This window comes from Haliotis rufescens, unplaced genomic scaffold, assembly GCF_023055435.1.
Source record: "Haliotis rufescens isolate VD_foot unplaced genomic scaffold, xgHalRufe1.0.p SCAF_9, whole genome shotgun sequence".
NCBI classification, from domain to species: domain Eukaryota; kingdom Metazoa; phylum Mollusca; class Gastropoda; order Lepetellida; family Haliotidae; genus Haliotis; species Haliotis rufescens.
This window is the reverse complement of record NW_025964383.1, coordinates 1,830,845-1,844,185: the sequence shown is the minus strand read 5'-3', so window position 1 is coordinate 1,844,185 and position 13,341 is coordinate 1,830,845. Positions and strand designations below refer to the sequence as shown.

At 40.8% G+C, this 13,341-nt stretch overlaps 1 protein-coding gene across 14 annotated transcripts in view; it reads left to right on the top strand.

Annotated features, from left to right (window-relative positions):
• LOC124110383 (serine/threonine-protein phosphatase 2A regulatory subunit B'' subunit beta-like) overlaps positions 1-13,341 on the top strand; it is a 119,600-nt gene that overhangs the window by 40,717 nt on the left and 65,542 nt on the right. For 9 of the 14 annotated variants that reach the window (XR_007219684.1, XR_007219687.1, XR_007219686.1 and 6 more), the window contains exon 1: positions 7,027-7,777. The exons of 4 other annotated variants lie outside the window; for them this stretch is intronic. Coding sequence is in view for 2 of the 10 variants with exons in the window: in XM_048391226.1 (XP_048247183.1) it covers positions 7,499-7,777 (279 nt within the window). In the remaining 8 variants the exon portion in view is untranslated. Of the gene's footprint in view, positions 1-1,676; positions 1,821-7,026; positions 7,778-13,341 lie in introns of those variants that run through there. One more of the 14 variants, XM_048391231.1, reaches the window with a different exon arrangement.

Genomic DNA, 13,341 nt, shown 5'->3' with positions numbered 1-13,341 from the left:
ACTAGGAACAGACACCAGTCCATGTCAGCCTCATGATTCAGTCATACTGCAGTCACTGTTGTACTAGGAACAGACACCAGTCCATGTCAGCCTGATGATTCAGTCATACTGCAGTCACTGTTGTACTAGGAACAGACACCAGTCCATGTCAGCCTCATGATTCAGTCCATACTGCAGTCACTGTTGTACTAGGAACAGACACCAGTCAATGTCAGTCTCATGATTCAGTCATACTGCAGTCACTGTTGTACTTGGAACAGACACCAGTCCATGTCAGCCTCATGATTCAGTCATACTGCAGTCACTGTTGTACTTGGAACAGACACCAGTCCATGTCAGCCTCATGATTCAGTCATACTGCAGTCACTGTTGTACTTGGAACAGACACCAGTCCATGTCAGCCTCGTGATTCAGTTATACTGCAGTCACTGTTGTACTAGGAACAGACAACAGTCCATGTCAGCCTAGTGATTCAGTCATACTGCAGTCACTGTTGCACTTGGAACAGACACCAGTCCATGTCAGTCTGATTCAGTCATACTGCAGTCACTGTTGTACTAGGAACAGACACCAGTCCATGTCAGCCTCATGATTCAGTCATACTGCAGTCACTGTTGTACTAGGAACAGACACCAGTCCATGTCAGCCTCATGATTCAGTCATACTGCAGTCACTGTTGTACTAGGAACAGACACCAGTCCATGTCAGCCTCATGATTCAGTCCTTACTGCAGTCACTGTTGTACTAGGAACAGACACCAGTCAATGTCAGTCTCATGATTCAGTCATACTGCAGTCACTGTTGTACTTGGAACAGACACCAGTCCATGTCAGCCTCATGATTCAGTCATACTGCAGTCACTGTTGTACTAGGAACAGACACCAGTCCATGTCAGCCTCATGATTCAGTCATACTGCAGTCACTGTTGTACTTGGAACAGACACCAGTCCATTGTGGTCTCATGATTCAGTCATACTGCAGTCACTGTTGTACTAGGAACAGACACCAGTCCATGTCAGCCTCGTGATTCAGTCATACTGCAGTCACTGTTGTACTAGGAACAGACACCAGTCCATGTCGGTCTCATGATTCAGTCATACTGCAGTCACTGTTGTACTTGGAACAGACACCAGTCCATGTCGGCCTCATGATTCAGTCATACTGCAGTCACTGTTGTACTTGGAATAGACACCAGTCCATGCTGGTTCGGGTCCAGTGGGGGAACAAGGACCAGCAATGAAGGAGGCGTGGCTGGCCATTTAGGCAGACTGTTCCTGTATAACTGTCTTGTATGTATCTCTACTTACTATCAATACCCACATGGGCTTATGTAGACACTGGCTTGATTGGTTTGTCTGCACCACACTCAAACTTACATATTGTTGGCCACATTTATAAACATGTTTTAAACTGTGATGTTGCTATGGCAGGTACCTCTGATCCACTTGCCCACCGATCCCTATGCTTCTCTTGTGTTAAAAACCTGTAAAAGTTCATGTAATTGCGTAGCTCCACAGTTTGACTCGTATGAACATTTCTTCTCAATAATCCTAGTTCTGATATTTAGCCACAGCTAAATTAGGCTCATTAGCTTGTCCTGTTTCCGTTTCTTGTGAAATGACTCCCTGTTTCTACTAAGTTCCTGACTCAGGATATGCGTAGCTGAATTCATGGTCACTGAGGTTATGACAGAGGGACACTCACATTTTAGGAGTATTTCTCCTTCCTTGTGTATCTTGACGCTAGAAACATCCGTTTGGCTTCAAAGGTTTTGTTATATTATGATATCATTGTTGAACTTTTTGGGATGGATTGTTGTGGTAAGAATTCAGATTTTTGGTTCTGACAATTTCTTTTTGTATTTTTTATGTCAACATGATGTTGGAATCCAACACATTTGATGTGATACCCCTAATCCTATTTTCACTGAGTCCCATTTGACATGACCTGTTTGTTTCAGTCAGTAGAGGCACCCACAGAATTAATTATGTTTTCATTATAAGTGTTTCAATCAACAGTGCATCATGTTCATCATATTGTATATTTATGTCATTATATTGTAGACTAAGTTCCACTCATGCAGGATGTTCTGCATTATACTCATGACTCTCAAAAACAAAGGTGATTCCCAGTTTTGACAGGCTGGGTGATGAATGATCATCAATATTGGATACTTAATGACCAGGGTTAGATATTATTTTTTTATTGTCACTTGCCTGTGAATTAATTATCTGCTACAGAAATCTACCTAATGGTAAAAGTGGTAGTCCACGAAGGAAAAGTCACTGGTCCTTACAAGACTAGACTAGTGTCAGAATAGCAGAGTAATGTTAATTTTGAACTTAACACATCAAGACATAATTATCCATTACTAGAATGCGATAGATGCCTTCAAACTTGTTGTTGGCATGCACAAAGTCAAGTGTGTTTCTGAATGCTCATGACTCAACCAGTATGACCAGAGTTTAAAGAAAAGGTTTTTGGCCTGTCCAAAGTGAAGCTGACCCTCCTGTTCAACTTGCGAGGAGTCTGTTTGTAGGGGGAGCTTCATGCAGAACTCCACTGTATAGCTTCCTTAATGATAGTTACTCACAAAATAAGACACTGACAGAACTGTAGGTGGCTGTCATGCTAGTCATGTTTATGATGTCTATGTGATGTCAAACTCTCCTTCTTGTAATGATGACACAGGCTTTCAAACCTTAGGCATTGCAGGTGTACAAGATATCATTTTAACCAAGGAATATTTTGTGTCAGACATATTAAATTGTATGATGCTGTGTATTTATGAGGTAGTTATAGTGTCCCAGGTGATGTGTTCTTTGAGTATTGAGGACAACCTCCCCCAGCACAACCAGGGTGAAGTGAAGCCTGATATTGAAAGGGATTAGCCAGTTTCAAGTCAAATTCAGTTGCTGGCTTAGCGTGCCGATAAAAACTCATTTGATGTCTTTTATCCAATACTATCATTCTTGTTGGAGTAGGTAGCCCTTCTACATGTTTGTGTTTTGTGAAGGAATGTTTATCAAAGTTCTGTTGATATGGTTACATTCAAACCATAGGTCATATTACTTCTACTTGTTCTAATGTTGTGTTTACTTCATGAAAATGAGTGTTGTGAAGTGGGGTATATCCCCACAGTCTACTGTTGCAGTGTTGTCTATGAGGGCCAGGTAGATAAGCAATGAAGGAGAGTTGTAGCTGGTCTACAAGGCCATGAACCCTACAGCTGTTGAGGTGGCCATGACTGATTGAGGTGCCAGCTGGTCTCTAATTACCAAGCTGATCAGGGAGGAGGGTACACATGCATGAAAGTTATCAGAGTTCCTGTAGCCATTGCCTTAACCTGCCTGTAGTGATGAAAACAGAAAGACCATTAGATGTCTTTAAAAATTTTCTTTGATCATGCCAGTGTCAACTTTTAACTGATGTTTATGTTGGACTGCTGGCTTTTTATTGTCAGTGGGTATATAAATATGTGGAGATTATTAAAGGAGTGCATGTGTCATACAGTCAAAATGTTCTCCAAGATTTGTAAAACCAATTGAGTCAACATGTCATAAACAGCCTTTGAGCATATGGTATAGAAGGAAGAACAGGATTCATTCTTCAGAATATATTATGAAAACTTGAATCTTCCTCAGTATTCTGCAATCTTAACATCTTCGTTGCTATGACAACTACAAGTCTATCTTCTTGGAGGAGGTGACATGCTTCAAATTATTTTGATATATGATAAGGTTATGGAATTAAGCGTGGTGTATGCAGTGTCAGGTTACACCCTCGGTTGAGTGGAGCGTGCAGACAGGGCATTCAGGCTGTCAGGCTGGTAGTATCAGTGTACAGCGGGGGGGGGGGGGAACCCTGCAGCAGACCATGGAGGCGGACTGTTGATAAGAATGACTGTACACTTCCTCATACCCTGTTCCCACTTGTTCATTAGTCAAGGTAGTCAAGACTTTTCTTAAAGAGTTTAAAGATTCTGTTGACACTAAAAAATGAAATTGAAACCCAAGTTTTATCTGAAAAGCACTGTTGATTTCCTCCAAATTCAAACTTGCAAGTTTACCATAATGATACTTTGTATGTTTTAACTGCAAGCCAAGTAATGCATCACATGACTTAAACACTTAAAAACTGTGAAATTATAGCCCAGCCTGCTTAGAAAATGAGGTACATTCAACATTTTCCACAGTTTGGTGGTAAGTAAAATCTCCCACAATAGTAAATACCCCCTCTTCTGTAGAATGGAATAATGCAGGGCATATTCCTAAAGGAAGTGTGTGCTCTTAACTCAGATGCCACTGGCTGTGTGTTCTCTGTGCTGTAAGCACATGTGACATGCAGCAAGCATGTGCAGCTTGACAGTTTGACTTACATTCAGCAAGAAACTCCTGACTACTTGTGTAGTCAGGCTAGAAACATGCTGGGGTTTTGTAGACTCTAATTTATCTTGGTGAGAAAAGTGAACTTGGCATTCAAGTCTTGGTCTCAATTCTTGTTTTCTTTTTGAATTTTTTTTTATTTTCTTACATAGAAAAATTATAGTGTTAATTTTAAACTGTGATTACTCTGTTTCTGGGATCAGTTCTTGTTATCCCATAGCATTGCGGAGAGATAATGGGATCTGTCATTCTGACGATCCCTCTTTTTCAAATGCTGACTCGAACGATATTATGGACATACTGATCAATTACATTTGAACACAAGTAGGACTTTTTGGCTTGTGGTTGTAGAGGGTGACAGCTACAGGTGGGTGGTGGTTGTAGAGGGTGACAGCTACAGCTGGGTGGTGGTTGTAGAGGGTGACAGCTACAGGTGGGTGGTGGTTGTAGAGGGTGACAGCTACAGGTGGGTGGTGGTTGTAGAGGGTGACAGCTACAGCTGGGTGGTGGTTGTAGAGGGTGACAGCTACAGCTGGGTGGTGGTGGTGACAGCTACAGGTAGGTGGTGTTTGTAGAGGGTGACAGCTACAGGTGGGTGGTGGTTGTAGAGGGTGACAGCTACAGGTGGGTGGTGGTTGTAGAGGGTGACAGCTACAGCTGGGTGGTGGTTGTAGAGGGTGACAGCTACAGCTGGGCGGTGGTTGTAGAGAGTGACAGGTACAGCTGGTTGATGTTTGTAGAGAGTGCCAGGTACAGCTGGGTGGTGGTTGTAGAGGGTGACAGCTACAGGTGGGTGGTGGCTGTAGAGGGTGACAGCTACAGGTGGGTGGTGGTGGTGACAGCTACAGGTAGGTGGTGTTTGTAGAGGGTGACAGCTACAGCTGGGTGGTGGTTGTAGAGGGTGACAGCTACAGGTAGGTGGTGTTTGTAGAGGGTGACAGCTACAGCTGGGTGGTGGTTGTAGAGGGTGACAGCTACAGGTAGGTGGTGTTTGTAGAGGGTGACAGCTACAGCTGGGTGGTGGTTGTAGAGGGTGACAGCTACAGGTGGGTGGTGGTGGTGACAGCTACAGGTAGGTGGTGTTTGTAGAGGGTGACAGCTACAGCTGGGTGGTGGTTGTAGAGGGTGACAGCTACAGGTGGGTGGTGGTTGTAGAGGGTGACAGCTACAGGTGGGTGGTGGTTGTAGAGGGTGACAGCTACAGGTGGGTGGTGGTGGTGACAGCTACAGCTGGGTGGTGGTGGTGACAGCTACAGCTAGGTGGTAGTGGTGACAGCTACATGAATTTGTTCCAGGTAGCAAGGTAGCTTGAACACTGATGATGAAGCTGCTATATATGAGATTACTCCAGCAGAGGTTTGCTGAATGGATGCTGAAAGGAAACATAATGGTTTTATGGCAGATTTTCAAGACAGATGTATCTGTTGATTATGAGGTAGCATGTGATACAGACACTACCCCACCCAGTGCCATAGAGACAGTAAGCTAAATATTGCTGGGGCATGTAATGTAGACTGATCACCCACAGGCTGTAGGCAGCTGGAATAGTCAGCTGGTAATTACACAACAGCCTATGTTTCAGGAAGTAGCTTCCGATGACAGGAGGCTTCTCCCTGTGTATAGAAGTACAGAAGCTGTGTTGACTAGTACTGAGAACTAGGTACCACGTAGAAAATATTACAAAACATAAATATGTGCCTTCATCCTCAAAACTTGACGTCTTGTCTGTTCATTTCATTAAATATAATTGTAAGCAAGGTGCCTGTAAACATTTGTTGCAGCAAATAAGACTGTAAACGTGGTAAAGTTACAAAGATTGCTACTAGATAGTGATTGTAATTGAATCGTTTCTAGCCTGGGGGTAGGAATTGTGTAGCTGTAGTTGTGTGAGATGAAGATGTTCTCACATTTGTAAATATACAGCGTCCATAGGCATTGACACATTGTGGACACTTTCTGTGCTGACTGTACTGGGTGTAGCTTAGTTAACTGAAACAAGACAGAAGAAATATGGTTGTGTACATTTCCTGAAGTGAATTGCAACTATTAGAGTGTGTTCCTAACTTAATGAGGTGTCTTGTTGAGAGGGGGTGGGGAGAAGTTTCAGTCATGTCCACTGTGTGAACTCCCCACACATGTGTAGGTCAGATAGACTGGCCAGTTATCACTCACAGCTGACTTGTGCAGTCAGCCTGCTTCAACTACAGCTTGAATTACCTCCAGTCATTTGGCCATCTGCCACAACAGTGGGCTCAGCTTAAGGGTAAAGGGATACTTACTCACGGACTTAGTTCACTGGAACTCTCTCATCTGACAAACAAGTTTAGACAACATGTCTTCATTTTATTCATAGGATTTGTGTAGATATCCACTGATGGAATTCTGCTATCCACACTGTTACTAAAGCTTGTTCAGTCAGGACTAAAGTGTTGATGTTTGTTGGCTGATCTAGTGATTAATATCCCACCTCATCTGAGGCGTAGGAGGAGCTAGCCTCAGGCAGGAAGGCACAATACATGAATAGTCAGTCCTCTCCATAACATCAAAAACAGAAGCCTGCTCACAAGTTTTTCTGAGGATGTCCTCCCCAGCCTGTAACTACCACACCCAGGAGGCCAATAGTGACTAGTGACCAAAGTTAGTTTCCACTCAAAGAGTCTGTGGGCACTAAGGGCGGGATTACACTTCCTACGTAGGCTCTCCATAAAAGGAATCTGCCCCTAGGCCTGTCGAAGATGCTAACTGTTGAGACTGGCTGCTGAATGCCTCATAGTGAATGTGTAACTGGCAGAAAATCCTACACCTCTCAGCCATGCTGTCTGTCTCTCATTAACAAAGGCTCAACGCAATACAAGTCTTACTGGCAGCAGATAGAATAGGCCGACACACTTCAACGAGTCTCAGGATATTTTAATCGGCTCACCAACTTTTTGATCTCTGTGTGATGTTGCGTGTCCTCAATCTCTGAGGATATAAAGTTGGCTGAAAGTTTTCTTAGTGGTGTGTAAAAGTGTGGATGTGTATATTGTTTGTTCCGGAACCACATGTCTTCAATTGGATATCTATATCTCATTCTGATATTCTTGTGCTGAAGAAGAGCAGGGTCACCTATTATGCAGAAGAAGTATGCCTGCGTTAAGTATGTACACTCACGGGTAACTGTGTATTACACAAGTAAAATCGAGCTTAAGTGGCGGAGATCACTACATAGTTGTGCCGTGTGTGATGTTGCTCAGTTGAAGAAGTTGGGCCTACCCTGTGGAGCTATACATTATGGGATATGTACAGCTGTTTCACTACCCTTCCCTCTCAGCCTTGTCAACTGTAAAAAATCCACAGGCACACCAGCAAAGAAGCCGATCCAAAGAGTTCAGCCCAAAGTCATCTCACAGGTAGAGTGTATGGTCTATATCAAACAAACAAACCCTAGCTTAGTTGTACACCAGGTAGACACAAACTGAACTTGGGTCACACATTTATTAGTATTAAGGCTGACAGAAGGTGTTAAGATTTGGTGTCAACTAAGTTGAGGATTGTCATAAGCAACAGAAAATGGGGATGTATTCATTGTGTAACTGGGAAAGAAGGTCTCTATTGGGGTGTTTTGTGCTGTTTTCTTGATGTATGAAGCTTTTTATCACACGCATGAGTCAGAGTTTTCAGCATGGTGAATGGCAGTGATTTCCCCTTTTTTACAATACTCTGGTGGTCCAGCCCATCTGCTGTTTGGGGTCTCCTTCATACAAAGTAGGTTACAATAACAGTGTTAACTCACTGTGCCAGGAATCAAAGTAACCTCTTCAGTGGTGGTGATTAATGCTGTAGATAACCTCACCATGCTCACACAGACAGTGTCAAATACTTCAGATACAACAAACTTCACTTGTTTAATGACTGCTTCTGCTTCTGCTTCTGCCTCAAATTGTTATCACTGATTGTACACATGATATATATACATATGCCTTGTGCACACATACCAATAAGAGCCAATCAATATTACCCTACCCCACTGTATGTCCTAGAATCAAGTACGTAAATTCTCTGCTGATATTTGCAGTATGCCAACATATTCTTTGTTTGGCATTTGCTTCTCATACTGATTACAATCATGATATGATTTGCTTTTCATTGTTGCATGTTGAAAATACAGGACCAGCTCTTTCAGTTCAGGATGGCCTGGTCAAGTATGTGTTCCATACGAACATACACAGGGACGGATGTCATTGTTACATGTGTAGTGTCACTTCAGTTGGTAATCTTGTGGAATGTAAGCTTGTGTTGTAGCAGCTGATGCTAACAGGAATACTTGTTCAAATAGTTCTTCAACATGTGCTACTCTCTAAATTTGTTATTGCAGTTGCTGCATATTTCAAATCATTTGCCTAGGAATCAGTTTAATGACCATACCAGTTGACACAGGGAGATACTTGAAATACCAAACCAATGTGTGTAGAGTTGATATTGTCATGATGCTCCAACAGCTGCAGTAGTAATTTCAAGTAACCTTTAAAGTTGTGTCAGCCTTCAGACAGAATTTATCAACAGTAGTGAAATATTGGACCGAAATTGGGTGAAAATAAATGACTTGAGCAAGGCATCTCTTATGAGGACCAATGACATGATTAATGATGATAGATATATCTTATTACATGGTGAGGATATCAGTGTCCTTTGTATTTTGGCAACATTTATTTTCTTCTTTTAATAATTATTTGACCGATTTGAGCCAAAACACACAATTTGGGAGAGAGAAAAAAGACCTTTAGTTACCATTTGCCTGACGATTTCACATTTGATGGATTAGCAAAATAAGGAGCCACAGTTACAAAATTGTACAAAATTAAAGTAACAATTGATTCTTTAGCTACCAGTTAATCAAAAGCAAAAACAGGCAGGACTTTCACCTCATTGTGGCCAACATTAAGGCAATAGAAACTAACAGTTTTTATCCACTAGTCCTTGTGATGATATAACATATAGTAGAACCCTTGAAAAGTGCAAATTTCTACTAGTCCTTATCATACCTTAATTATTGGGCAGTTTGGCAAGGACTATAGGACTAGTGCAAATGTCTAATGCTGCATTACTACAAATGATGGGTGACATGATTTCGACCTTATTCTGGCAAACATTACCACAAGAGTTCCATCACAGGACCATCAGAGATCCATCACAGGACCATCAGAGTTCCATCACCTTACTGTGATGAACATTAGTACAAGAGATGGATGACACGATGTTCACCTTACTGTGGTGTACATTACATCAAGAGATGAGTGACAGGATGTTTACCTTACTGTGGTGTACATTACTACAAGAGATGAGTGACAGGATGTTTACCTTACTGTCGTGTACATTACTACAAGAGATGAGTGACAGGATGTTTACCTTACTGTGGTGTACATTACTACAAGAGATGGGTGACAGGATGTTTACCTTACTGTGGTGTACATTACTACAAGAGATGAGTGACAGGATGTTTACCTTACTGTGGTGTACTTTACTACAAGAGATGAGTGACAGGATGTTTACCTTACTGTGGTGTACAATACTACAAGAGATGAGTGACAGGATGTTTACCTTACTGTGGTGTACATTACTACAGGAGATGAGTGACAGGATGTTTACCTTACTGTCGTGTACATTACTACAAGAGATGAGTGACAGGATGTTTACCTTACTGTGGTGTACATTACTACAGGAGATGAGTGACAGGATGTTTACCTTACTGTGGTGTACATTACTACAAGAGATGAGTGACAGGATGTTTACCTTACTGTGGTGTACATTACTACAAGAGATGAGTGACAGGATGTTTACCTTACTGTGGTGTACATTACTACAAGAGATGAGTGACAGGATGTTTACCTTACTGTGGTGTACATTACTACAAGAGATGAGTGACAGGATGTTTACCTTACTGTGGTGTACATTACTACAAGAGATGAGTGACAGGATGTTTACCTTACTGTCGTGTACATTACTACAAGAGATGGATGGCCATTTATGTTGCATACTATGCTAATATGTACAATCATCATTGACTTCCCCAGAAGACCTGCTGTACGTCGGTGACTTATGGTTACATATGAAGGTATTACCCCTACTGTTGATCATGTTTCACCCTTCTAGCCCTTCGGGTAGCTGACTGGCTGATGACTCACACAGCATCAGCTGTACCCAGTTTGGCCTGTTACAGGTGAAATGAGGTACCTTAAACATCAAACAGTAACATTATTTACATATATCTACATGTATGAAGACTGCTACCATGTGCCTTGACCACCCATGTATGTTAATTACAGTATTAACCTTTGGGTGTTGGTGACACTCACTGGAGATTGTTCCTTTGTATTGTAATGAGCATCTGATAGCTTCATGTGTATTCAACTGACCCCTAATCTTTAACATGACCGACATTCAAGTAGCACCAATGTAACAAATATTGTCATGTATAGCAATGTTGAGGTGTTTGTATGGACTGAAACTAGACGAGTTGGAGAAACCTAGAGAAACTATTCGATTATAGATTCATTGGTCTACATTGATTGTAATTCTTTTTCATGTGTTATGGATTGACCTGTCACCAACTGGAGGTAAAAAACACCTATTTACTGTTTTTGATGGATCATGTGGTATCACAACAAAATGTAAGAAAACTATATTTTTCCAGATTTGGATGATTATTTGTTCAGTACCATGGGGTGGTTTCTGGCCAATGCAGTTCATGTTCATGTATAGAATAGCAGAATACGTTGCCTACATTTTAGATGGTTAGCATTTATATAATTTTGATAACCTGTCCAAGTAACAAAGTGTCATGCCAAGTACACATATTCAGACTTGCACGAGCTAATCGGTGAGTTTTCAAACCATGAAGTATAAAAGGTACGACCTTATAACTGTCACTGTGAACAAGTTAAAGGGGCACTGATCTAAAGCAATTCCGTGGGACTGGTTGTTGCTTTTGTTATTGTTTACCCCGTGAGTACCTGGATGATACGCAACGCAACTGAGCGTGACAAGAGACTGGGCTACCGTCTGCAAGGACGGCTAAATAAACTTGGAGGCAATATTTGTTTTACTCATTTTTGAACACTGATTGGTTAACCGTGATTTCTACAAAAGGCGCATGTTAATTAATTTCTTCAGCCTAAACAAACAGACAAAAAGAACGGCTTAGCTCATCGGATGTCGTCATTTGGAAATACCCCTGATTGTTATAGTTTAATAATAAAAAACAGTATCCATGCAGTGAAAGCATTTTCGGATTTCGGATTGTGTCGATAATATGATTACTACTCCCTTGTCATCCACGTTTTCTGATATAACCCTACACTTGTGTATTTGAGAAAGGTTCTGATTTGGCATTTATTGTGTCTGGGGTAATTATTCAATCTAAATCCAGGTTTGTGAGGGGAAATGTGTGTTATGTAATGTCAACATGGCAGCCCAGCAAGAGATGAATGATCAGTTGATTTACTTTTTTGTAAATCAACGGATCATTCCAAGTCATCATAGGATTAACCGAAAATACATTGATTGATTAATCACTGTTATCTTGCACAGTGGATATGTCAAGAGTGAGTGTTTTCATGTCTAGGTTTACTAAAACAAAGGGAATACACTTATGTCATGGCGTGAAGTGCCGATGTAAAACAACATACTTTGTTCAAAGGGTTAATCGATAATATGTTGATTGATTGCTCATTGTTATCTAACTCAATGGATATTTTTAGGAACCGTGGACGTTATGAAAATAGTTGTCACATGGGCTTTCTCAGCCAACCTTTGAGATTTGACACCTATGTGAAACACCTGAAACAAACTAAGTGATCAGTTGAGAAACGAACAAGGCTTATATTATCCCGAAACGATATATATATATTTTAAAATATTTGATTGTTACAGACACGTGACATTGAATAAGTTTCTTTGTACAGCTGCAGGCTTGTGGGATAGTGTTCCTTTGTGTGTGGATATTCACGGATACATTCCTCGAACAAGGAAGCTGCCTACAATTATACACATAAATTTGGTAGGTTGTAATTATGATATTTGCATTGTTTTCCTTCATTTGCTGTAGCATTGGACAGATTCATTCTTGTTCCTCTATGTCTTAGTTGGGAAATTCTTCGATGCGCGATAGATGTTGTTTTCACAAGACTTTTCCTTTGTAAGCGTGTATATGTTACAGTCAATTTGTAAAATGTGATTCTCTCTGGCAGTTTATAAAATGTGTAAATATTTCAGTCATTTTGACTGAATAATCTGTCCATTTCTATAACAGATTGACTAAAAATGATTAAGACGATCAAAAGGGCCTAAAACATCACAATAGATTATTATGTAGGATTAGAAGCCAAACAATATAGAAATGGGCTTTTCATCGTAATATTTTCAGTCTCTTGGTGATTATATAAAACATAAAAATGTTTGGAATTCATTGCCATAATAATACAGGTGGACATATTTTTCAGTCAATTTGTAAAATAACTGAATATTCAGACGTTTACTAAATTTCCTGTGTGAAAATTTTGCACATATTGACTGTAAAAATATAAACACAATAAAATAAGTAATGCTCTGGAGAAATATTAACTTTGTGTTGCAAGTCAAAATAGTGTAAATGAAAATCACACAATTACCATGCAAGTGACTTATCACAACTTCGTCACCATTACCGATGCTACCCACAAAGATACCTACATTTCCTTATTATTTCCAAAACTGTATTTCATTTTGTTGATCAATGTGACCATACGCCTTTATACTATCAATAAAAGTGACAAATGCGCTTACGAATTGTGCAGCTCAAGTCGCGAACTGGTCTAGGTTTCTGCTATATCATCTGGTTACTCACGGGGAAAAAACAATAACAAAGGCAACAACCATTCCCGGGGAATTGCTTTAGATCAGTGCCCCTTTAATGTCCACAGATTGTGGTTTACGTGAC